The 23,771-nt window shown below is 42.2% G+C and overlaps 1 protein-coding gene across 2 annotated transcripts in view; it reads left to right on the forward strand.

Moving 5' to 3' along the window:
- The first annotated feature begins 1,106 nt into the window (after positions 1–1,106).
- The window catches only part of SYBU (syntabulin), a 43,276-nt gene continuing 20,611 nt past the window's right edge, over positions 1,107–23,771 (forward strand). Inside the window, exons 1-3 of one of the 2 annotated variants that reach the window (XM_087747352.1) lie at positions 1,107–1,286; positions 1,465–1,651; positions 15,944–16,141. In XM_087747352.1, the coding sequence (XP_087603478.1) occupies positions 1,260–1,286; positions 1,465–1,651; positions 15,944–16,141 (412 nt within the window). In that variant the 5' untranslated portion in view covers positions 1,107–1,259. The remainder of the gene's footprint in view (positions 1,287–1,464; positions 1,652–15,943; positions 16,142–23,771) is intronic. The other variant, XM_087747343.1, reaches the window with a different exon arrangement.

Here is a 23,771-nt window from a genome sequence, read left to right on the forward strand (position 1 = left end):
TAACTCTCTCACTTCTCTGAATTATAGATGTCTTGACACTGCCAGGGGAGGATGGTATCATCTTTTTGGCAGAGCATAGCTTGGAGCTCTACATAAGTAATGGGTCTAATCCCGATGCCGGGCTAATAAATTAGTAATTATAACTCTTTGTATATGCAACAATCAGTGTGTCAGTACTCACCAGTGTCATCTTTCCTCTTCGAGGACTAGATGAATGCATTACCTTTCCTATTACTGATGGTGTTTTCTCTGCACTGCACATAAAAGAGACATTTGCTCTTAATTATTTTTGAGACAGTATTTAATATTTATCCTCTAATAGCAAACAGAAGTTCCCAACAGGAATTTGGGCCCTTTGTAGGAAGCAGACATGCAAAGGAAACCTTTGCCTAAAAATACTATTGCTGAAAGTACAGTTTCTGCAAGCTCATTAAGTCCTATAAGCAGACATTTATGTGGAACCTCAAATGAGCTTGATAGCGAGAATTCATCTTTTTTGTGGGAAAGAAGTCCTTTTCACCCATTGTGTGGATATGCGTACAGCCCAGATTGCAGTCCTAATAAATGCATGTCTTTTAAGTAGACCCGCTCTCGGGAGCAGACAAACAAGGTTAACACATGTGCATTAATCAATAGGAGGGTCCACAACAATTATCGCAATGAAAGGTAAGAGAGACAATACAATAATTAAATATACTATGCAATGTGTTGTCTGAGAATCAAGTTAAGTTTTTACGTCTCTACATGTTCCATAAAAAGCTGTCATTGAATAATAAGGTGCAGAAAACATCCGACGCGCTTTGCTATTTATATAGCTACACATCCATCATATTTGTACTGGCAACATCTGCCCTCTGTTACGTATCTGGTTTGGTGCCTCAGCATGAAATCCACACAGCCGCACACACAGCCCGGATTTTAAGGTGCCGAAGCTCCTTACGGCCTTGTGCGACCGGGGGCGGGCAGGGAGCTGCCTGCCCGGGGCTGGCAGGACAGAGGAGCCGAGGCGGGGATGCCTCCCCGGCCCCTCACCTGCCCGCTGCCCTCGGGGCGGGCGGCAGCGGCGGCCCCGGGCGCGGCGGCGGCGGCACCACGTGTCGGGGCGGGGAGCGGCGGCGGGGCCGGGCCGGGCTCCGCCACCCCCAGCGCCGCAGCGCCAGCAGCAGCAGCAGCAGCAGCAGCAGCAGCAACCGCGGCTTAGCGCATCCCTCTCGCCCATGCCAGGTGCTTGTCCCCGGCTGCGCGGTGACTGAGGAGAGATGGGGCCTCTGCGGGAGAGCAGCAAGGTGAGGAGACGGGGAGGGAAGGGGCGGCGAGTCGGGGCGGCAGGGGCAGGCAAACCCCGGCCCCCCCCGCCCCTCCAGGGGCGGGGGGGGCCGGGGTTTGCCTGCCCCTGCCGGGATGGTGGAAGGAGGAGGGCGCACCCGAGGGGTCCCTAACGCCGGGGTGCCCCTTCCCGAGCAGGAGCAGAAGACGCAGCTGGAGAAGGAGGTGTCCCGCAGCCGCATCCCCCGCCTGGTCCTCCGGCCGCAGCAGAAGGTATCCCCCGCATCCGAGTCGCCCTTTTCGGAGGAGGAGAGCCGGGAATTCAACCCACCCAGTTCCTCCGCGGGCTCCGGCAGGACCGTCAGCAGCAACAGCTTCTGCTCAGGTACCGCAAACGGAACCCCCCCCGCCTCAGCCCTCAGCCCGGGGGTCAGGGTGGGCCCCACCACGCCGACCCCCGAGGCTTCGCCGTCACCCCAAAATGCAGCATCCATGTGTGGGGCTCGTATCGAGCCCTGACGAGCATCCCGCTTTGCAGATGAAGAAGGGCAACCATTGATTTTTCCAGGGAAATCCAGTATCTGTTCTTTTAATACGCGTCCGTAAGTGACACCAGATGTTTCCATTTCGAGTTCTGCTATCCACTGCTAAAAAGTTGGCGGTTTTACTGCAGCAGAATAGTTGCTTTAAAGAGAAAGATTTGCCTTGAAAACTGCAGCATGGGTTTGAGGCATTCTGAAAAGCCCGTAAGCCAAAGAGTCTGTAAAAGAGGAGATTTGCTATGAAGGGTATCAGACGTAGGTCAAATACTGAACTTCTTTTTGGTTTTGTGACAGTGATCTCCATGCATGAATCAGAACAAAATACGTACATGAAGTTTTGGCTGTCATATTAAATTGAGTTTTGTTTATTTGAGAAGTCAGGCTTTGCCAGACAAGCGTGTCACCAGGTGTGAGCTGGGCATGATGTCTTCTCTATAGAGAGGGCAATGGCTGGGTGATACACCAGAAGTAAATTACTACTATCCAACTGTAGACCACAAAAGTGTCATTTGCTCTTCAAAATGAGTATATCCCTTTACGTCAGGAACAACTTGAAACCAGATTTTTTACGTTAAATATTTGTCCTTGTAGAGTGTAGCACAATTTAAGTGCCTCAGCTAGCAGTGAATGACTCAGATACCTACTAGTGGTGAGTAATCTTTTAATTCAGTGAAACTCTTCACCATGTATGACATTGTGCACGTGGATAACAGCATTGAGGGTCACATCACGAACACCTTGAGCTCTATACGCATGTGGTAATTTTAAAGATGTTTTGGTGACTAAAAATTTGGTTTAATAGTCAGTATTTTGGAGAGCATAACATTCTCTGTCTAACTCAAAATCTGAATTATAACAAGTATTTTTGTAATAGTTCATATCAGAGCAAGTTCCTGAACTTCATTTTTGTTTATTCATAAATTATTTCAATGACCAAAGGTTTTCCTGAGGACAGCCAGAAACACTCATATTTATCTTTGTCTTCACTACAGTGGATCAGATTTTTTTTTTTAGTTCCTTTAATGAAAAGCAGTGTATTGAACACTGTGTATGAAAACAGTCAATTTTCCTAGATGAGAAACACAATATCCATGCTTGAATCTACCATTTCCTTCTTAGCTTGGATAGATTTTGCAATTCAGGCTCAGTGGAATGATCTATTTGGTTATTGTTTAATGAACAATGCAGAGCACTACACAAACAACACAGTACTGTAAAAATGCTGAAGTCTTTCTCCCATGCCTTTTGAATCCCTCCACCTTACCTGCTTGAGTTTGCCTGTTACAAGGAAGTAAAATCTTTTGAAGCTTTCTGGAAATACATTATTTTTATGATCTCTCCCAAATGGCTGGTCTTTATCCTGGTTTTTTTTCCCCTGTGTGTTGACAAGCCTTTCATCCTGGCTACTGACATTATTTTTTATGATATCTTTTGGTTTTGTGTCACGTTCTTCAGATCTACTCAACACAGAGCTGCCCAAGTAATACCCTTGCTGTCCCACTGCACTATATCGGCTGTCTCGAGTCTCAGCGGAGCTTTGTATTTACTCTGGGTGTGTCAATCTCACAGCTTGACAGTTTTAAGGTGCCTTTCGCAGACGTATTCAAAAAAGCGATGCGTCTCTTAACCTGCTTCTTCAGCACAACTGGTCATTTTTATTTCCTTTATTCATCTTTTATTCTTCCATGAATGCTGCGTTGATTTAGTTTGATTTTTTTTTCCCCATGCTGAGAGTTTTGTGCTTCTCAAGCTGCTTGCAGCACCCATACAGGTATGCAGTACCCAGTTTGACTGCTGCGAGTCGTCAAACCTTACGCAGCCAAGGATCAGCCAAGGCACTGTCCTCCATCCCAGTGTGTGGTTTTGTTGTTGATAGGTTCGATGGATTTTTCACCGTGATGCAGGTGTGACAACAGTCATTGACTTGATTTCCTCATTCTCTGGCATCTCTTCCCTGCCTTCCACTTACAATCCTCCTTCATCATAGTATGTCTAATTTAGATTGAAATTCCCCAGCAGCAGCAGGTGGCTGCTGGTTCCTGTTTCTGGGGAGGGGATGGAGAAGAGCTGTGCGGAGAGTTGAGTGGAGGGGCCGCAGCCTCTAACCTGCCTCTCCTGGTGCTTCACTAGGCACTTACCATCTTCATTGAGAAGTGACATCCACAGAAAGGGTGTTTAAAATTAGCAAGTAATAAATTTGGAATAAGTGAGCAGATGAATAATGTGATGAAGTATGAAATGTGATGGCAGTATGAAAAAGCTCATGAGCATTTGGATAGATGTCTTTTTTGTAACTTCTTTGGAGCCTTAAATTCTAAAAGGTTCTTGATAAGCAGCAGACAGTGTGGCTTGCCCTCTGGAATAATTCCTTTATGCTTTACCATTCGCTTGACAAGCTGCTCTCTACCTTTCTTCCTTTATTGTTGACACCAAGTGGTTATGATCAGTAGCTTTCTTTTTCCCCCAGCAGAAATGATTTTTTTTTTCCTCGTCCATTTAAATACATATTTCCTGCTTGATGCCCTGGAGCTGCTGAGGTTGTCCATTTTCCCTGGGTGCTTACATTGGCCCCAAAGCATAAATGAAGGCTTGGAGTTCTTCTTTCTCTTTAAAGGAGAGCAGCCGGGTCTTCTAGGTATCGTTAATGTTGGCTTTGGTAGGGGGAACCTTTGGGAATCATGGTGGTGCTGCAAGCATGGTGGCAACAGCAAAAAAATACCACTCGGCAACAGACAAAAGACACTTTGTTTTAATGCTTAGTTGCTTTTGAAGAAGTTGTTCCTTCTGTCTGAGATACGTTTTAAATCTGCGTGATCATCTCCCTCTTTGTCTTGTGTGACAGGATCAGAGACTCACTTGATCGTGTTGGTCAGTTATTTGCAACTGACGTTATGTCAGTTTTGCTTTGCAAGTCCGTATGAAACATGGTGAGATTTTTAATCCGTTTTATCTGTGATATTCCTGACAAAATGTATTTTTAATATTCTTTGTTTCTGCCAAGTGAACGTGGATGCTCTCTGGACATTGTGTAGCCAAGCTGAGCCTTTGTATCAGTATTCACTCTGGGCAATCCTTCCTTAAGATCTTAGCGCATCTGGGGTCCTGCTTGTCATTTGATACAGGAGCACTTCTCTTCCTTCAGCCGCTGCCCTCCTTCGGCTTGGATGTCAGCCACAGAACTTGTATGATGTCAAACGATGAAAAAACACTCTCCCAGCAGCTTCGTCTGGCTCAGCTGCTACCGAGCATTTGCCTGTGTCATGCATGTTTTCCTCCTAAGTTGCACTGGGCTTTGAAGTGGCTGCGTGCACTTACCTTGTCAGTCGGGCGGAGAGTGCGATTTTAAACACCGCAAAAAAATCGTCCACTCAGGGGTCCATGGCTGAGCGGCTGCCGCAAGAAGGAGCGAGGCTGCCTTTGGTAGTTCCAGTTGCAGCGTTTGCCTTGTAAGAAGTAAGATCCTTAGGGTGGGGCATTATGCTCGGTTGTTGTGTACACGTCCTTTTGATACCGAGCCAGTTGTGTATTGGATCGAAGACAGCCTGGAAGTGCTAAACTCAGTAACAGTCTGTTTAGATTTTCATTTTAAAAGGAATTTAGTTTGGGATATACTTTTTTTTAATTTTCTGCTTCTGAATAGCTCAGCTGTTAAATTTCTCCTTACGAAGAAGACTTCTTGTATGCTACCTTTGTAATGACACCCAAGCTTCCCATCAGCCTTGCTTCAGAAGCCAGCTGCCTGAATTTCTGCAGGTAATGCAGCAGCGCTTTGTTAACGGAGATGCAGCTTTGCAGGAAGCACTTGTGCATTTAATAATCAGTTCAGCAAAAGACTTTGTGAGCCAGAGGACCTGTTTTATTCCCATACCAAATGGTTCCTCTTTTCTTCGGCTTACCTGCAAATCACCTTTTTAACTAGACCGCATAGTACTATGGGCCATTGAAAAACAGTAGCGTCTCTGTATATGAATGATTGTGATTCACTCCGACAAAGTTTTCAAAAACAGGAGTTGAAGCTTCTTTTTTGCATTTTCTTTCAAATTTCAAGGTCTGGGTTCAGTGCTTATTTCATAACTTGTTCTTTTCTGGTGTAAAGTTTTTTTTAAAAGTCTTGTTCTTTCCATGCGTGGCACAATAAATATGCTCCAGTACCGTGGCTGCACTGTAAGCTCCGGAGTGTAGGCGCTGCAACAGGAATCTCAGTGTTACCGTTCTCTGCTCTCTTGCTCCTGTGCACAGTCCCCTTGAACTCGGAGACTATTTGCCAGTTGGCCCAGCTACTGATGGATGCTGGGGCTGAGTTTGCAGTGCATATGTCAAAAAAAGGCATGTAGGTTTTAGAGAGGCTGATTTAAGTCAATGTGAATGTGCTACCTATATTGCTAGCCACAGACCAGAAGAGAATGGAATTTGTACAGATGTTACTGGCTGAAATGCTGTATGTTCTCACACTCTGGTAAATAATTTCTTTGCTAGAGCATTGAAATAGGTTGTATTGTAAACCAGCTAGCCTTGGAGGCTACGCTATTAAAGTGTGTGTACTTAAATACATATTTCTGAATAGAAAAAGGTAGAGGAAGACAAATATGTAGTATTTTAATAAGTCAACAGATTGAGGCTAGAGAGTTATTATGAATTACTGAAATAATTACCTCTATTATTTGTGTGTGTGTGTGTCTATATATGTGTACGTATATATGTCTGTATTATTATGGAAACAGTGAGCTCTCCCGTTCTTGTTTCTTGTTACAAGAGGTATTTTGTTGGAATAGATCCTTACTGGTTTGTTTGTTGGTTTTTTAGTCTGAGTTACTGAATCAAAGAGATATGCTTAAAAGTGCTCAAGTATGTGATACTGAAAGTTAACTTCTCTTTCCTGCAGTCCTTTATGCTACACTTCTCCACAGTCTTTTTGCCATTTTTTCAAACTTCTGAAGTGGAGGTCTTCTCCAGTGCCTTTGTTTGCAGCGCTCTGTAAGGCAGTTCAGTAGTCACTGTGATATTAATTTACAAAAACGTTGAAACAAAATCTGCTTTCAAAAAAGCACATATGGCCTTTGCATAAGGGCGACACTGGTGACATCCTTTTCTCACTGCTGCTTCCCTGGAGAATTTCCTGCTGGGCCAGCTTACGTGCAATAATTTATTATTGCTTCATATTGTTAACCACCAGTTCTGTTTCTGCAGCGCAGAGATCTGTTCCAAACTTGGAAATGAGAGAAGTGCCGAGGTACTAAAGAGCAAAGCCTGCCTGTTCCTCAGTTTTTGGCCTTTCCTTGCTTCCCTTTCAACTTCACTATTTATTCCCTCTTACTAAGTAACGAACGTTTTGTTCCTGTGCCACACAACAACATCTGGAAGCCAAAATATTTGACCTTTTGAATGTTTGTTGTCACCTTTTTATGTATCTGTCAGCACCGTGAACCTTTAAAGCCTGACCCAGAGCCTCCTCAGGTCGGTAGAAGAGTTTCCGTTGTCTCTGGCATATTTTGGATGGTGTCCTGGGAACAGTCAGTACCTCACCCTTTCTACTACCCTGTTTGTCGCAGCTTGCTGTGTACTATGGACTGAATTCTAAGCTATATCATGCATTTTCTTCACCACCAATGCATAATCTAATAATGTTGTTTTAAAGTGGTTTTCGTGCAATTTTCTATTGAGTTGAATGTTGCCATGCATATTGAAGAACATCACAACTTGTAGCAGAAATGAACCCTTAGTCAAAAGTCTTTGATTTCTTTTGTATTAAAAGAGAGTCTTGATATTTTAAAAGAAATTCTACATGGCATGTTTTTACCCTACATCTATAGGATTAATATAAATCCTTGAAATTTTGGAATGGTGTTTTGACATGTATGTATCACCAAATACAGTGAGTGGGTTCTATGGTGATGCTAAGTGCCGGTCTCGGTTTGGTGGCAATTAAATAAAAAAAACCAAAGGAAAAATATGCATAAAGCAACAATGGATAGAATATATGTGGTTCCCATGCATCATTAGGTGGTAAACAGTGCAACCTTATGAGGTGATGCTGAAGCTGTGAGGGTCACTCACAGTCATACGCTGTCAGCCATAGAGCCAGAGCTATATGAGAATGAAGGAGTATAACATGTTGTACCATTTGAGGAACAGGTACAAATTTCTATGTATGTGGTCTGTTTAAGGTTTTTATTTAAAACAATGGTACCTTCAAAATTGGATAGAATATTTATCATTTCTTCCTTTGCTGCATAATGGAATTAAACACATAAAAGCACACACACAAAACCCCATATATATACACATATTTTTCACATAATTTTGATACAAAATGGGTAATATTTCTTACGCTTGCTGTAGTCAAGGCTCTCCCACCAGAGGTAGCAGCAGTGGCTTCACTTCCAGTTGTTGGCCTCAGGAAAGGTTAGTGAAGTCTACTAAAGTGCTTAAAAAACCCTACCAAACAGCCAAGAGTCTTCTTCGTCTCTTTTTCAGACTCTTTCCTCTCCTGACCTTTAGTTAAAACTTTTCTTTAAAGTTTTCAAATAGATTTTCAGTCCTTTATCGTCTTAAACCCCTTGTCCAAATGTTATTTGTGATGTGATATCAAAACTCTAGAAGCTGTGCTGTTCCCGACCACAGCGCTCTCCTAGTAACAGTACTATTTTTATTGATATTTTTTCTCGTAAGCCTTGATGCTTTTGCTCTGTAATGCTAATACCATTAGTGGTGCTATAAATGTAATGACAAAGCCAGTAAACCACAATTATATAGTACTTTTTTCAGATGGTTTCCCGGAGCTCACATCAATCCTGCTTGTTAGTGAAATGTTCAAATAGAAGGAAGATTAGTAGATTTGCTGCCAAAGTCAGTAAAAATTTGCTGCTTCAGTGTAACTTAGTGTCCTGGTTTCGGCTGGGATAGAGTTAATTTTCTTCCTAGTAGCTGGTATAGTGCTGTGTTTTGGATTTAGTATGAGAATAATGTTGATAACACATTGATGTTTTAGTTGCTAAGTAGTGCTTACACTAGTCAAGGACTTTTCAGCTTCTCATGCTCTACTGAGTGAGAAGGCTGGAGATGCACAAGAAGCTGGGAGGGGACACAGCCAGGACAGCTCACCCAAACTGGCCAAAGGGATATTCCATATCGTATGGCGTCATGCTCAGAATATAAACTAGGGGAAAGCTGGCCGGGGGACCGCTGCTCAGGAACTGGGTGGGCATCAGTCAGCAGGTGCTGAGCAATTGCACTGTACATCACTTATTTTGTATATTCCTTTATCATTATTATTATTATCATCACCACTATTATTATTATTTTTCCTTCCTTTTCTGTCCTATTAAACTGCTTTTATCTCAAACCACGAATGTTCCTTTTTTTTCCCCGATTCTCTCCCCATCCCAACGGGGGGCGGAGGATGAGTAAATGGCTGTGTGGTGTTTAGCTGCCTGATGGGTTAAACCACAACACTTGGCTATTGTGCAGTCAGATGTCAAGAGCTGATACCTTTAAGGACATGTTTATGGGAAATATTTCATTGTAAAAGATTACCAAGCTGTAGGAGCGGGTCAGTCCATCTTTCTTCACCTTCCTCTCCCCTCTTCTGAGCCTGTCACCGTTCATGCCATGCTGTGAGTGAGCAGAGAGGACCTCTTGCCTCAGCGGCAAGCTGACCTGAAGCTCAGAGGCATTCAGTGAGCAGCTGCCCTACTAAATTTACAGTAGTGACCATTAGTGGTCAGCCTCTGGGTGTGATGGAAGGAAGGTCAAAGGGGCTGGTGAGGAACAGGTGTAAAAGTTGCCTTGATATTAACAATAGGAACCTCTGCAACAAGCAAAAAGAGTTGAAGATGTTTAGTCTTGATTTTACTTACTTCACTACTGGGTTAGATTTTATCACTAGAGCATTAAAATCAATAGTTCCAGCTTGAAAGATGGACTGGGAAAAACAAGGTAGTTCACAGCTGTGGAATATCTAGAAAATGTAACAGAAAAGTATGATCCTAAGCATGTAGGTTGTATGGGACCTCTGGAGATCATTTCATCCAGCCTCCTTTTTGAAGCAGGACTGTTTCCAGCAGTACGTCACATCAGCCATAGCTTTGTCTATCTGAGTCTAGAAAACCTGCAAGGACGAGAGTTTGCACAGCCTCTCTAGGTGACCTCAGGAGCCGTGGAGCTGCTAGCCTGCCTTCGTTCACAGGCAAAATGGAGCATAGTTAATTCAAGTTCTGTCTGCAGAGACATAGAGATTAAATGTGGAATTAATTCGCTTAGCAGGGTTTCGTATAAGTAGGCCTCCTCTCTTTTCCTGACAGGGCTATAGTTCTGGTTGCTCTTCTGCTTTGCTTTAGTGTGCTTGACTTTTGGTTAAGACACTTGACTCACAAGCACATGATATTCTGATTAATCTTATTAAATACCAACCCCAACAGATCTTAAAAATAGCTGCAAAATGAGTTTAGAATTGATCAGAAAGACCAAAACTGGTAGCATTTTTAGGACTCTACTTTTAGTGAAGTTATTAAATATTTTTTTCAACAGTCTGTGTGATTTTGCAGGTTTGCAGGTGACAAATTGTTTGTAGCAAATGAGTAATCTTCTAGAGTACATGGAATCACCTACTGGAATGACTGCAGTAAAAATGAAATGTTTTAGTACAAATAGGATCTGAGGAGCATATTCACAGTTCTTACCTTAAGCTGTGCTCCCTAAATTGTTGCTGGGCAGGAGAGGGTGCCTCCAGAGGGCCATTCAGTGTCCTGATGAGGTAGAAGTTAGACTCCTACCTATTGAGAGCCTGATGGTGTGCATGTGAATATGCTCTACCTATGTATTTCTGTGTGTACGACTCATTTTATACTATTATGTTTCATCCTGCTGCTTTTACTGTGCTCCGTTGTGTTGCCCCGTTGTTCCAGAATGATATTGTGAATCTGCTGTTAGCAATGTTTTCTGACTGGGTGGTGAGCCCTTACACCTCTCTGGTTCAGCTGCCCAAGTCAGAACGGTGGTTGTGCTAGTCAATGGAAAGAGATGAGATCCTCCAGACAGTGACTCAAAGTAGTGGGATGACTGGAGAAGCCTAAATTGGGCTTTTGTTCTGACTCATCCTCCAGAGGGGCCTCTTTCTCTCCATTTAAAACAGAAGGAGCCTCAGCAGGTGGAAGCTGGGTGATATATTCATTTTGGTGTCTGTCAGCAACTTTCATTAATGCATAAAACACACCTGTGCTACAAGACCAGTCATGAAAAGAAGACCAAAGCAACATGTAGGGGGTCAAAAAATGTGGAGCAGACAAGCAGATTGGGAGATTATCCTGAAAAATTCTGAAATACCCTTGGTGGTTCACTGTCAATAGCCAGCTCACAGAGCCCTGGCTACCTGGGCTAACAGATGCCGGGATGAACGGAAAGGGAACCATCAGGTAAAAGTCAGGAAGCTGTTTTTGCCTTGGTACACTGAACTTTCAAAAGTTCATTAGAGGCCCATGTTTAATTCTGGAATCCACATTTCTTAGTGGAAATGCAGAGTATGTACAGCCTGAACATTGGTCAAGGGATCTTAAGATGAAAGTGGGACAGCAGGCAAGGGATCAGGTACGGGGTGGACAGTTCAGACTCATAGAAGTGCATACATAACTAGATCTGGCAGCTAGGAGTGAGGGTAAAAATAAGTCAGTGGTTCCTCAGTGAGAGCATCATTAATTATTTGGATGCATTATATAAGGAGATTGCGAATTCAGTATTTCTTGAAGTCTTCAGGAAAAGGCAGTATTTTTCTAACGAAGGCTCTAATGCATATTCCAGTGAAATTTCTAAAGCCTCTATGCGCAGAAAATCAGAGGAAATCATCGCATCACAAAGTATGGCCTTAAAGTCTATGAGAACAATATTTTTGTCAGTTGTTAGAGTATTATTATCTTTAACACTGTTGTTTACACTTTGATTTTACTATTTGAAAGCTAGTCAGTACATGCAAATGTCAGAGTGCTCTGAGCAACTCCCCTGATTGATTGTTTGAGGAGACACTGTCCCGTGCTTGGCTTTGAAACTTGGCAAGCATGTCTGATCTGGGAGAGGGGTTGGTCATAGAGTTTCAGTGATGAAATCCAGCTGATATTCAAAGGGAAGGTCTACTCCCAGAGTGCTCTTGGGAGGCCACTGTGAAAAAAGACACCATGAATATTGCTAAGAAAGCAATGAAAGTCGTGTGTTATTAATTTATGTGGTTTTCCCTCTTGTGCAAGTAAATACTACAGGCAAGATCAGAAGTATGGACTTTCAGGGCAGCGTTTGCCAGCTTTCTCTTTTCTGTCTTCCTGATGCTCATGTGCCTGAGAAGGTAAATCAGATCTATCTGTATTCCTGAGAAGTCTGGACCTCAAGTCCTTACTGGGACAAAACTCTTGCCAAGTTATAGGACTGAATCCTTAACTGACCTTGCTGAAAACTACATTCACATCATGTCTTCAGCAGAAAGTGAATCCCATCGTGGGCTCATCTGCTCCTGTTACCCCCTTCTCAACTATGGAGATAGATTCCTTATCTTGGCCCATTTCTGGGCAGGTGGAGGTCTTCACCTCCTTCTGTCAGAGTTGTCAGTAGGGTTTTGGAGGAGCCTACAGGTCCACAGGAAATCCTGAACCCAGACAGCCATGGTTGCATCCTTCCTCCTGCGGATGAGGAGCAGAGGTGTTCTCTGGGGCAGTGAGCAGGGTGGACGGATGGGGCGTCAGCTTGATGTGTGGTCAGGGTCCACAGGGAAGTCTGCTGCTCTTCTGTGGGGAGTTCACCTACAATATTAAATAAAATTAAATAGCCTGGTAAGGCTTCGGTAGCAGGGAAGAACAAAGATAAGTGCAGGCAATTTGGCTTGCAGCGAGCAGTTGGATAGCACCTCTGTGTTCACCAGGGCTTTTCCTTGTGCCAGAATGGTGAGGTGCAGGTCGGGTGGGAGGCGGATCCCCCCAGTGTACAGCAGAGCTTTGCTTGCCATTGATGGTGAGCACTCCCATTTCATATGCAGCTGTTCCTTTCTGTGGTAGTAAACATTTTGATTATTCAAAAGGCACCACAAAAAGCTGACACAGAAAAATGTTTCTCTGCAGCTTGCCCTAGATTTGGAAATTATGATTTTGTTCACATTACTGGCTAATACTAGGTAGAAGGAGTAAAAGTTATACATTGTATAAAAAATAGCAAATGATCAGAGGAGAGGGAGTACAATAAGGTCATTCATTTACTTCAGCCGGAGTGGGAATGCTCACCTGGTTATGGCTGTGTCTAAAGGTCAGAAGGGGTATGAGTAGAGAAGAGATATTATTCTTTGTGCCAGGCTCATTTGTTCCTTTAATAAAAGCCCCGTTGGAACAAAAACTGAAGTCCTTAAGGGTAAAATGAGGATATGTAGATATGACATAATCTGATCATACAGTGTCACCAGTGCGATATCAGAGGCAATGGTGGGGGGAGTGGTAATTAAAGTATTTATTTTTATATTCTATTTTTATATGCTTTCTTTAGCTACTCTATTTCCTTATTGCAGTTAGTTTCACATACTTGTTTTGTAATGCCCTAATTCTTAACACTGTAGTTTAGTTCTTCCATTGTTTAAAGGTTTTATCAGCTTCTGAGCTTGTGTGCCATCCTTACACATTTCTTCACTGAGAGGGTGGCCGGTCCCTGGAACAGGCTCCCCAGGGAATTGGTCACGGCACCAAGCCTGTCAGAGTTCAAGGAGTATCTGGGCGACGCTCTTAGTTATATGATTTAGTTTTAGGTAGTCCTGTGAGGAGCAGGGAGTTGGACTTGATGATCCTTATAGGTCCCTTCCAACTTGAGAAATTCTACGATTCTATGATAGCTTTGGGAGTTATTTATACATAAAGTCTCCCATAAAAAATACTATGAGGTCTGCAGAACTTGTCCAGCTATTGCAGTGATTTTATTGGTGGAGAGATGAAGGAAATAGTTTCTTGTCTTTTTTTTTGTAAACAGAAAGTTTTGAAAATAATGGCACATAGAGAAACATCTAAGTGGAAAGGTAGTAAGAAAAAATAAACTGCATGAACCTGCACTTTTTTCTGAATATATTTGATTATAAATGTTTGTGTGCTTCTAAAGAGAAGACACTTTGAACCTAGCTAAAGGAGCTGCTTAAATGCAGTTCAGAAGCTCACTCAGCAGTGCTGATCCACTGCCCTGTAGGCAGCTGTAGGCAGCATTTATTCAGCCTGCAGAAGAGACTCTGAACCCTTGGGAGAAGGAAATGGGTGCTGATCTGGGAGGAAATTGCTGCCTTCTTTCTTCTCTGTGTTGAGTTATGAAGTGATGTTGATGGGAATGGAAAGGATAAAAAGTAAACTAAAATCATGTGGGCAAAAATCCTGCTTTAGTCAGGGTGAATGTGGGGATGGGCTGAAAACTTTATTAGCAGTCTTGTCCTTCCCAGTATTTTTCTAGGAACTGATTCTGAGTTGCAGAAGGCAGCAGTGAGATGGCAAAAGGAGATGCTCGTAGGGTTAATTGAGCTGATTTGAAGGAATGAAATATGATTAAGCTGGATTAGGTGCTTTGCACCGTTACTGCCCTGCGTGCCTTGGGAGGTAACTCTGGCAGGAGGCTGGGCTGCCCCCATGGCTTGGCATCATGTCTGGCAGTTTGCAGAGACCTGGGCAGCAACACCTCAGGCTGCTGGCTGCTGTTACATGCTAATGCACATAGCACGCTCTGGACGGTCAGCACCTATAGGTACCTTGCTCAGCACTGGAGGCAGGACACGGAGAAATGAGAAGCAGAACATTGGAACAAATAGGTGAGGTTAGGGTAACTGGCCAGGCATGAAGGAAAACTGATTCACATGAAAGGATTAGGTTGTTTTTCTGTTTTTCTGAGCAATAAGTAACGACAGCAAAAGATACTCTTTCCTGTGGACAGGAGGCGGGCAGGGAGGGAATTAGATAGTTATAGGGTGCCTCTTTTGCCTCATAATAGCACAGTCGCATACTGACTTTTTAAACAATCTGCCCACGCAAAGCTCATTGCAAGATCAGGCTTGACCTAAATTATGATCAGGGTGGAAGTGGGAAGTGAAATATGGTCATGCAAATCATTTGGCTTAGTTGCAGGTATTTCTTTGAGTTTCATGTTAGGTAAAGATAATGCACCAGGAGGAGACTGCAATTGCATAATTAAGATGGCAGCTTTCATTTTGTCCTGAGAAAGAAAAAACAATTACATTTCTCCAGGAAGGTAAGTATTCGAGGCTTCCCAGTGTCAGAGTAGCCTGTTTGGTTTCGTTGTGTATCTCTGAAACCACCGTGACTTTTAGGGGAGCTGTGATTACTCAAGATTAGAGGACGTGATTAGATGAAGGGGCTGTTTGATATGTGGATTTCACCTGGACTCAGACTTCTTACTTTGCATTTAGTTGTCAAGAGCTGGAGTGTTTGTACTCCTGGAGGTCAGGAACGCGGGTCTGTTCCCGAGGTGGCTGCTGATGCCATGAAGCGCTGGTGTGCCCTCAGAGGAATTCAGCTTTAAACAAAAGCAGTCTGTGTATAGCGCACCCTCTTCGGAGCCGGGTTCCTCACAGCCACTTGTCAAGAATGGAAGTGCTCTGTGATTGTGGTTGCTTTAAAAGGAAGAACAATTTTGAGAAACCTTTTTTAGTTCCAGTTAAGTGAAAATCCTGACTTTGTGCATATGGGCTGTAGGTTGTTCTCTTGTTGTTCAGATAGGAACATATCTTGAAGGACAGCATGTGGCCCATGCTTGCTTTTCATCCAGTGTGCACTACACAAGCCATTCTTCTGTCTTACATGCATTTCTTCATGCCGTAATATTCCCTAACATAGCTAAGTCAAAAGACTTTATCTTAGATGTGAGTTTTCATTATGTAGCTCCTGATTTGTATTTTGTCAGACTTAGTGAAACAAGCACTTGCCATTTTAGTCTGCCACAAGGTATTCAAGACTTCTTCACAAAACGGGAGGAACTAATAGCTTCTCACTAGGTTTCAGAGCCAAGGTTGTGCATACCCGGTAACTGACTGTAAACAGTTGTAGCCCAAACACTTTTTTTTTTTTTATTCTGCTAACGTTGAGGTACTTATTAGTTAGAAATTTTTATGTTTTCCCTTTTCTCTTCAGATGACACTGGCTGCCCTAGTAGCCAGTCAGTATCTCCAGTTAAGACTCCTTCTGATGCTGGAAACAGTCCAATCAGTTTTTGCACTGGTAGCGATGGAGACTTCTCCAGGAAGAAATTCAGTCCAGGGACAATGAGCGAAGGGAACCCACAGCTGGCTCGATATAAGAAGGAGACAAAGACAAGCCTTGTAAAGCCCGGTGAGTATAGTATAGTTCCTTTAATTTCTTTGATTACACTCTCTAATTGACTAGTGCATCTACAGGTGTCCGGATACATTGTGTTGTGCTGCCTGTGATACAACTAATGATGACAGTAAATAAAAAAAAAAGTTGGGTTCTTCCTGTGGAGCCACCTGCAAGATTTGAAAACACTATTGGTATTATCTTTTTCATGGAAATATAATTAATTGACATCTTCGCTTGCTTTTATGATGTTGGATGGTGATGTCAAATAACAACTAAAATGGATTTTATTCTGTTTTGTGGTAATTGCACACATATTTCACTGGCCAAAGATAAATGACTCTTCCTACGGAAGCAAAGAATTATATTCTTCTGATGTTGTTAGATTTATTATTGGATTCTGCCTAAAGTTTATGCTGCCAGGCTGTGATAGCTCTGGGGATACAACGTGTCAAACCAAGGCAAGAGAACAGGCAGCCTATGTGTGGGAGTTAGGCAGATGTAGATCCATACTGCATTGGCTGAATCAAGAGTATGTCTCCCATTACCTCAGGCTAACGGGCCTCCTCAGACCACAGACTAAATCAGCACCTGCTTGTCGCACATCCAAGACTAAATATCCTGGTGTGTCCTTGGCTGCTGTAATTTTAATGAGTAGACATAAAATATTTTTTGTGATTCATGTACAGGCAGCTCTTCATTGCAAATGGTCAGGATATCTGTGCTGGTATTTAATTAATCATGGAGACAGAGAGGGTGTTTTGACCCTGTGCAGAGCAGCTGCAGAACTGACGTGGTTTATGAGCTCAGGTACCTCCTGGCTATACTGTTTCCAGAGTCATTTTACCTCTGGAAGCAATTTAGACAATTTCACAAGGAGCCAGCTCAGATTTACCAGCACCACGTTTAATCCAGAAGCCGCAGAGAATTTGTTGCAAAAACTGTTCGCTGACTTGATCATTGGAAGGGCTGATTAGATCTGACTTACCACTATCCCTGCAAAGTTCTTCAACTCCTTTCGTAGCATCTGTGTTACCTGAAGGTTCCCACTCTCACATTGCTCTGCATAATGGGAGATAATATTTTTTCAAGGTTTGTTTTCTGTTCCATTAAAATCAAGGAATCTAACACAGGTAGAAGGCAGTGAATACGGTATATGGCAGTCAAATCTGCAGCAATGGCTATCAACCATTTTGTGTGTGAATATGAGTGTAGGTTAGGGTGCTGGTTTTGGCTGCGATAGTTAATTTTTTTCATAGTAGCTAGTATGGGGCTATGTTTTGGATTTGTGCTGAAAACAGTGTTGATAACACAGGAATGTTTTAGTTACTGCTGAGCAGTGCTCACACAGAGTCAAGGCCTTTTCTGCTTCTCACCCCACCCCACCAGTTAGTAGGCTGGGGTGCACAAGAAGTTGGGAGGGGACACAGCCAGGAGAGCTGACCCCAGCTGACCAAAGGGATATCCCACACCATATGATGTTATGCTCAGCATATAAAGCTGTGGGAAGAAGAAGGAAGGGGACGACGTTTAGAGTGATGGCGTTTGTCTTCCCAAGTAGCCGTTACGCGTGATGGAGCCCTGCTTTCCTGGAGATGGCTGAACACCTGCCTGCCGATGGGAAGTAGTGAATGAATTCCTTGTTTTGCTTTGCTTGCATGTGTGGCTTTTGCTTTACCTATTAAACTGTCTTTATCTCAACCCACCAGTTTTCTCACTTTTGCCTTTCTGATTCTCTCCCCCATCCCACCAGGGGGGAGTGAGTGAGCGGCTGTGTGGTGCTTAGTTGCCGGCTGGGGTTAAACCATGACACGTAGCAAAATGTGGATAAAGAATTTTGAAAAGGTTTTTTTTTTCTACTGAAAAGTCATATATACATGGGAAAAGAGTTATGCACCTTTTTTTCAATAAATTACTTCATTTATTTTTGACATGTAATATCAAGCTATTAGCCTTTTGCAGTAATAGTCAGAAGTAATCTTCATTTTTGGTTGATGGTATTATTTCAAATCTTTGAACAGACTTAGTTTAGGTATTTAAAAACTATAATTTTTAAAGTATGTTTCTTTCAAATATTAGGCTTAAGTAATCATTTGACCTATGTTTGCCCGTGTCTCCTTTCTTACATCCATCACTGCTAAATTCTGTTGAGTTTCCTGAGCAATTTAAGAAGAGTACAAGAATCAGTAAGGTTGCAAGAATGTAAGTGGAAAGGCTGAGAGGGGGAAACAAAGGCAATCTGAGTAGAATTTTAATATGCTTCAGGTGGGAAAAAAGTCAACACAGAGGAGTCTAGTTTTCTGCTTATGGAGCTGTCTTTAATGCCATTCTTTGGACAGACAGATGTACTGACATCCTCGTCCATTCATTTGAAGCTCTCATTTGTCATCTTTGCAGTTTCCTCTTAATGTGGCTTTATTCTTGTAGGTGGGCTGTTTTCTGTAGCTGTCGGTACTTCTGCATTGATTGATCTCTAAGGTTGGAAAACTTGTCTCTAGAGTTCAAGCATATTGCTCCTGGGATCCATCAAAACTCTCAGAGCAGGAACTGGGTCTGATTTACAGACTACTTCTATGTTCCTCCTGCCAAATATCTCACACCTTTTTAGTGGAAAGTTGTCAAAAACCACATCGTAGTTAGTGTGAGAGCTTACACAGGTGAGGGACATTCCCGAAATGGAGAGCACGCCAGGGGACAGCTGGGGTTCATTTCCCTCACTGTTGGCCACAGGGGTTAATGTAATTCTCTCCCATTGCTATCTCTTCGCTTCAGGTGGATCCAGTCCCTTCCCCATGACCTACTTGCGTGTGAATTTCTGGTGACTCAGTGGGAAGATCTAGCCCTTGCACAAAGAGGAGGCATCATCATGTAGCAAAACGCACAGGGAGTAACAGGGGAGTAGTAAAAGGGAAGTGGGACCTGGGAGGACAATAACAGCAACATGTCCTTGTCATACATAACCTAGTTCTGCATACAGCTCGATACCTCAAACTACAGCACAAAAAGAGTGGAGCATATCTTTCTCTCTACCAAAAGCACTTGCTGATTTATGGAGATAATATCTACTTTTTACTTATCTAAAAAGTCTTGTGATAATGACTACATAGCAGGAGCCAGACATGAGAGACAAAAATCCAGCCTACCACTATCTTTTACAGACTCTGTCCTGCGCTACATTTTTGTAGGCGAGTGCATCAATCAGTGTGCACCTTCAAAATGCCTGTCATTTTGCCGAAAATTTATCTGTTTCCAGGATTGTTTTCTTGGAACATGCTGAATCTCAGAAGTAACACTCACACAAATATTTAGATAATTCAGGAAATGTCAGAGCGTGATCACACTGAGAATGAACCCTGGGACTTTTTTTAGGCTGTTCCCAAGCTCCAGTGCTTTTCTCTTACTCTAGCAACATCGCTTCATCCTTTTTTTCTGTACTTCAAAATATGAAGTATGATGTAGCTTTTTTTTCTCTAATAGCCTAAGGCATTGTTATGTGGATCTAAGTCATCTTCAGCTCTTGAAGTATTAACAAACTGGATTCAGATACCATTCATAATTTATGTTGTTTGCGTAGTGAGCCATACTTAATCCTAGAATGCATTACCACTGCATCTTGCTAAACCTCTGAAAGATGTATAATCATGAAGATGTTATTCATTTGGGATAGTTGGTAATGGTTTTTATTGTGCATTAAATCCGAATCGCAGCAGTGTTACAGGTGAATTTGGCTTAAAATCAGTGACTGCGTTCCCAGGAAAGGATGGAGAGGACAGGTACATTAAGAAGATATAAAACATACACTCCAGGAGGAAGTTACGAGCCTTGTAATTTCAGGATTTTAGAAGTTGTTCCCTCTTTTGGATTAATTTATGCAGTATTAAAAGAATAGAAAATGTGTTGCAGAAAATGGCCTCGCAAAAAGGCACAAAAAGCTTAATTAACACTAGTCCTAGTTTTGTATCAAGATGCTGTGCTGAATCCTACAGTTTTGGTAATTGAATAAACAGGAGCATAAACATTTCTACATATTCAGATTCTTGGTGTACTCCTCCTGCAAAGATCCATCCTGAATTCCTTCAGCTCATGTCCACATCTTGTTAAGAATAGTGGGAACTGTTTTGCTTTCTTTGACAGTCTTTCTCATCTTGTTTTTTGACTTCCATCTGAATGCTTAGTGCAAGGATTCAAAATCTGGATCGGCAAGCTGCAAAGTATTGATAAACTTAGACAGACGTGGGTAAAGAAAGGAATCTTGGGCAAGAGTTGCGTCAAGAATTTTTGAAAGGCTTGCATGTTTAAAATAACAAAAAGCTGTACTTTCATTTAAATGTCTGTGAGCATCATAATTCGAGAAGGGCACTTGATCAGCTGACTGTTCAGCGTTTCTGGCAAAAGTTCTGGTCTTTACTTTCTTGCTTTAGGTGTCATGGGCACGTTTGGGGCAGTTTACTGAATGAGCTGAGGTTGCCGTTGGAGCTGTCTCTTAGGCCCCATGGAATTCCTGAAGTTTCACATGAAATTATTAAGACTTAAGATGAAACATTGAGACATTAAGCACCACTGCAAGAAAGGAGACCTACGTAAGCCGCAGTTAGCGTCAGCTCCCGAAACTTGTAAAGACTGGCTGTTTGTCATTCACGGCTTGGTTCAGTATTAATCATTCCCAGTAGCAGCAGACTATACAAAAAAGTTATTGCTTTTCACTGCTGATAAAACATTTGGCCATCTATTACTGCATCTGGGTAAAATAGTAACATTTTGGATTATATGGCAGTTGAGCTGCAATGGATTGTATTTCAAGGAGGGCGGTCATTGAGAACTCGGGCGTTAAAACTTCAGTCTGTTCAAATTAATAGGCAAATCTCGGAGGCTTTCACCACATAGAGCACCGACGTTTGTTGGACAATAGGCAATGAGCAGAAATTAAGGAATGTGAAATTCCATACAAATGCAAGAAAACACTTTTTTTTACTGTGACAGTGGTCAGACACTGGCATAGGTTGCCTAGAGAAGTTGTTGGTGGAGTCGCTATCCATGGAGGTACTCAAAACTCAACTAGACGCGGTCCTGGTCAGCCTGATTCAGCTAGACTTGCTTGAGCAGGGAGCTGGACTAGGTGGTCTCGAGAGGTCTCTTCCACCTCCAGTGATTCTGCTGTCTGAACTTTTTTTCCTTTAAATAGTGCATCACCCAGATCTGTAGTTAAGTAGTTGCAAGGCACAATTTGTGCTTTACCTGCCTGATCTTTCATGTCCATGTACTGCCATTTCACTTACAATGAGTTCATAGAAATGAAAGAATAAAAAAGTAACTTTTAACAATCACTATTCAATTAAAAATGTCATTTAACTTTGACCCATAGTAAGTAATGTTGTTCTCAGCATGTGTTGCCAGTGTGATCTCCTCTACTACTTGATGGTGGATTTTTCAAGTCATGAGTGAATGAGCCTTGGTGTAGGATGTCCCGGTCTGAACACATTAATCTTGGCAGGCTTTAGGACTATTAGGAGCTTTAGGAGAGACAGGTGGAGCTGACTGTATTGGACTTAAATTGGTTGTGAGTTCAGTGTAGGAGTTGGTGCTTTTTTAATCAACTTTGGAGCTGATGATAGTTAACAAAAAGGAAGCAAGGGAAATGACCCTGGGCATTTGGGAATGTTGCAGTTAGAGCTAAATAAGCCAAACAGATTAAATAGAAAATGCAGGTGTTAGCTGCAAATTATGTCTAGGTGTTAAAAATGTCTAGCTGTTAAAATGTAATGCTCTTCCTGCTCATTTTTTTGTATTGTCCGGTGTGTGAGGGTTAGATTCCCAGGATAGTTAATGTCTAGAACTTATTCTTGGGGGCACCCTGTGCAAGCAAAGAGTAGTGGCTAGTTAATCCATTAGTGTGCAATTAGCAGATAAGTTTATCCATATTGCTACTCTACTTCCGTATGTATTCTAAAGGCAGCCACTTTGGTTATTTTAAAAGCAAAACATAAAAGTTCTGATTTGGGTTATATTACTGACATCTGGCTGTATGATTTTACAGATCTTTTGTCAGCTCGCTCCCTCTCTTCAGAATGACAGTGTGGGAATAATAGTGTCTGACTGATATATACGTATGTATGTGCTTCACTTGAAAAACAGATGAGTTGGTGTGTAAGTTCTGCAAGAGGATTGTCTTAAGAGGTAATTCTGGAAATATATTTCACTCTCAAGAACTTCACCTTTCTGATTGCAGAAGGATGCAATGATAAGGACTTTGCTTTATCTTGGGAAGGCTAATAAAATATTAGAAAGACATGTTTTACTGGTGCATTTATCCAAGAACATTGTATCTTCTATTTGCATGGCTTTTGTTCATTCTCTGTACCAAATTTCTGCAAGCAGTGGGAAAAATAATAGAACTGTTGTCCCCGTTGTTCAGGAACAACGGTACAGAATACAAAAACCGAGTTACAGAATGTGCTAACTTGAATAGATCCTGTGGCATGCAAAGGGATTCATTGTTCTTTATAACTACTAGTTGGTACTTCTACCTCTTACGTTGAAATACTTTTTAAAATGCTGCTGGTGTACTATGAATTCTAATGCAAAGTCACACTGTTTGGTTGTTTAAAAATAACCAGGCAACAGAAACCCTGTATTTGGAGATAGCAATCCACCTTGACTGATCCCTAAAATAAATTGGCGTGCTTCATTTTAAAAGCAGAATCACACAACAGTGAGAGTGATGAGAAGACTGGTAAACTCACTGTAATGTGTCTCTCTTTCTGCTGTGACTTATTTAGCATTACTTTATAACCCACATTGCAAGCCTGCACCTTTTCTGAGGGAGCGATAATTAAGAACAAGGGTATGTCAAAGGACATTTAACCCGGTTACAAATGCAGGATTTAATCAGAGTACACCATCCTCTCATCCTGCAATCAGCCATTACTTGTGCAGTGAAGATGGGAAGATTCACGCTTCCATTCCTGGGAATATCCATATAGTTAAATATGTGGTTGGTGTCAAGTGCATAAGAATGCTGAAATTAGGAAATGAGCTACACCTGGTTCAGTGTAGTTTAAATAATCAATAAAAAAAATCAAAAAGTAGAACAAAAAAAATAATCTGAAGATGGATTGAGTGAAGTAAGTGGATAACAAATGATGGAGCATCTTGCCTGTCAGCATAAGTTGTCCATATATTTGTTTCTTTTGTACCTCCTTAAACTATCTGAATTAATAATAAGCAATCTCTTGATGTGGCCGTGTTTATTGATAAATGTAAAGCATACATTCTCTGAGAGGTGCAGAGGAGCTTGCAAGGAAATAGCCCAGGTTCCCTGAGTAACTTAAAGCAGATGAAGATGGTTTGAGCATTTAAGCAGCTCGATATTTGGCAAAGAGCAGATACACACTGGTTAATTACATGTGCTTCTGGAAGGCTTTCTATCTGCTTTTTAAAACATCACCTTGGCAATAAAAAGGGAGGAAGCACTGGAGCATGTGTCATCTTTCTCAGATGCAAGCACATGGTTGGAATGCTTCACTTCTGTCCCGCACCTGATAGCAGCCAACGTAACCATCCTGACGTTCAAATCCAACAGTATGCAACATTTATTTCCTGTACAGTTTTAATCTCACCCTTCTCCCTTTCTTATATGTGCACTTCA

This window comes from Nipponia nippon, unplaced genomic scaffold (assembly GCF_047370975.1).
Source record: "Nipponia nippon isolate SJK-2023a ecotype South Korea unplaced genomic scaffold, ASM4737097v1 scaffold_1, whole genome shotgun sequence".
In the NCBI taxonomy this organism is placed as follows: Eukaryota; Metazoa; Chordata; class Aves; order Pelecaniformes; family Threskiornithidae; genus Nipponia; species Nipponia nippon.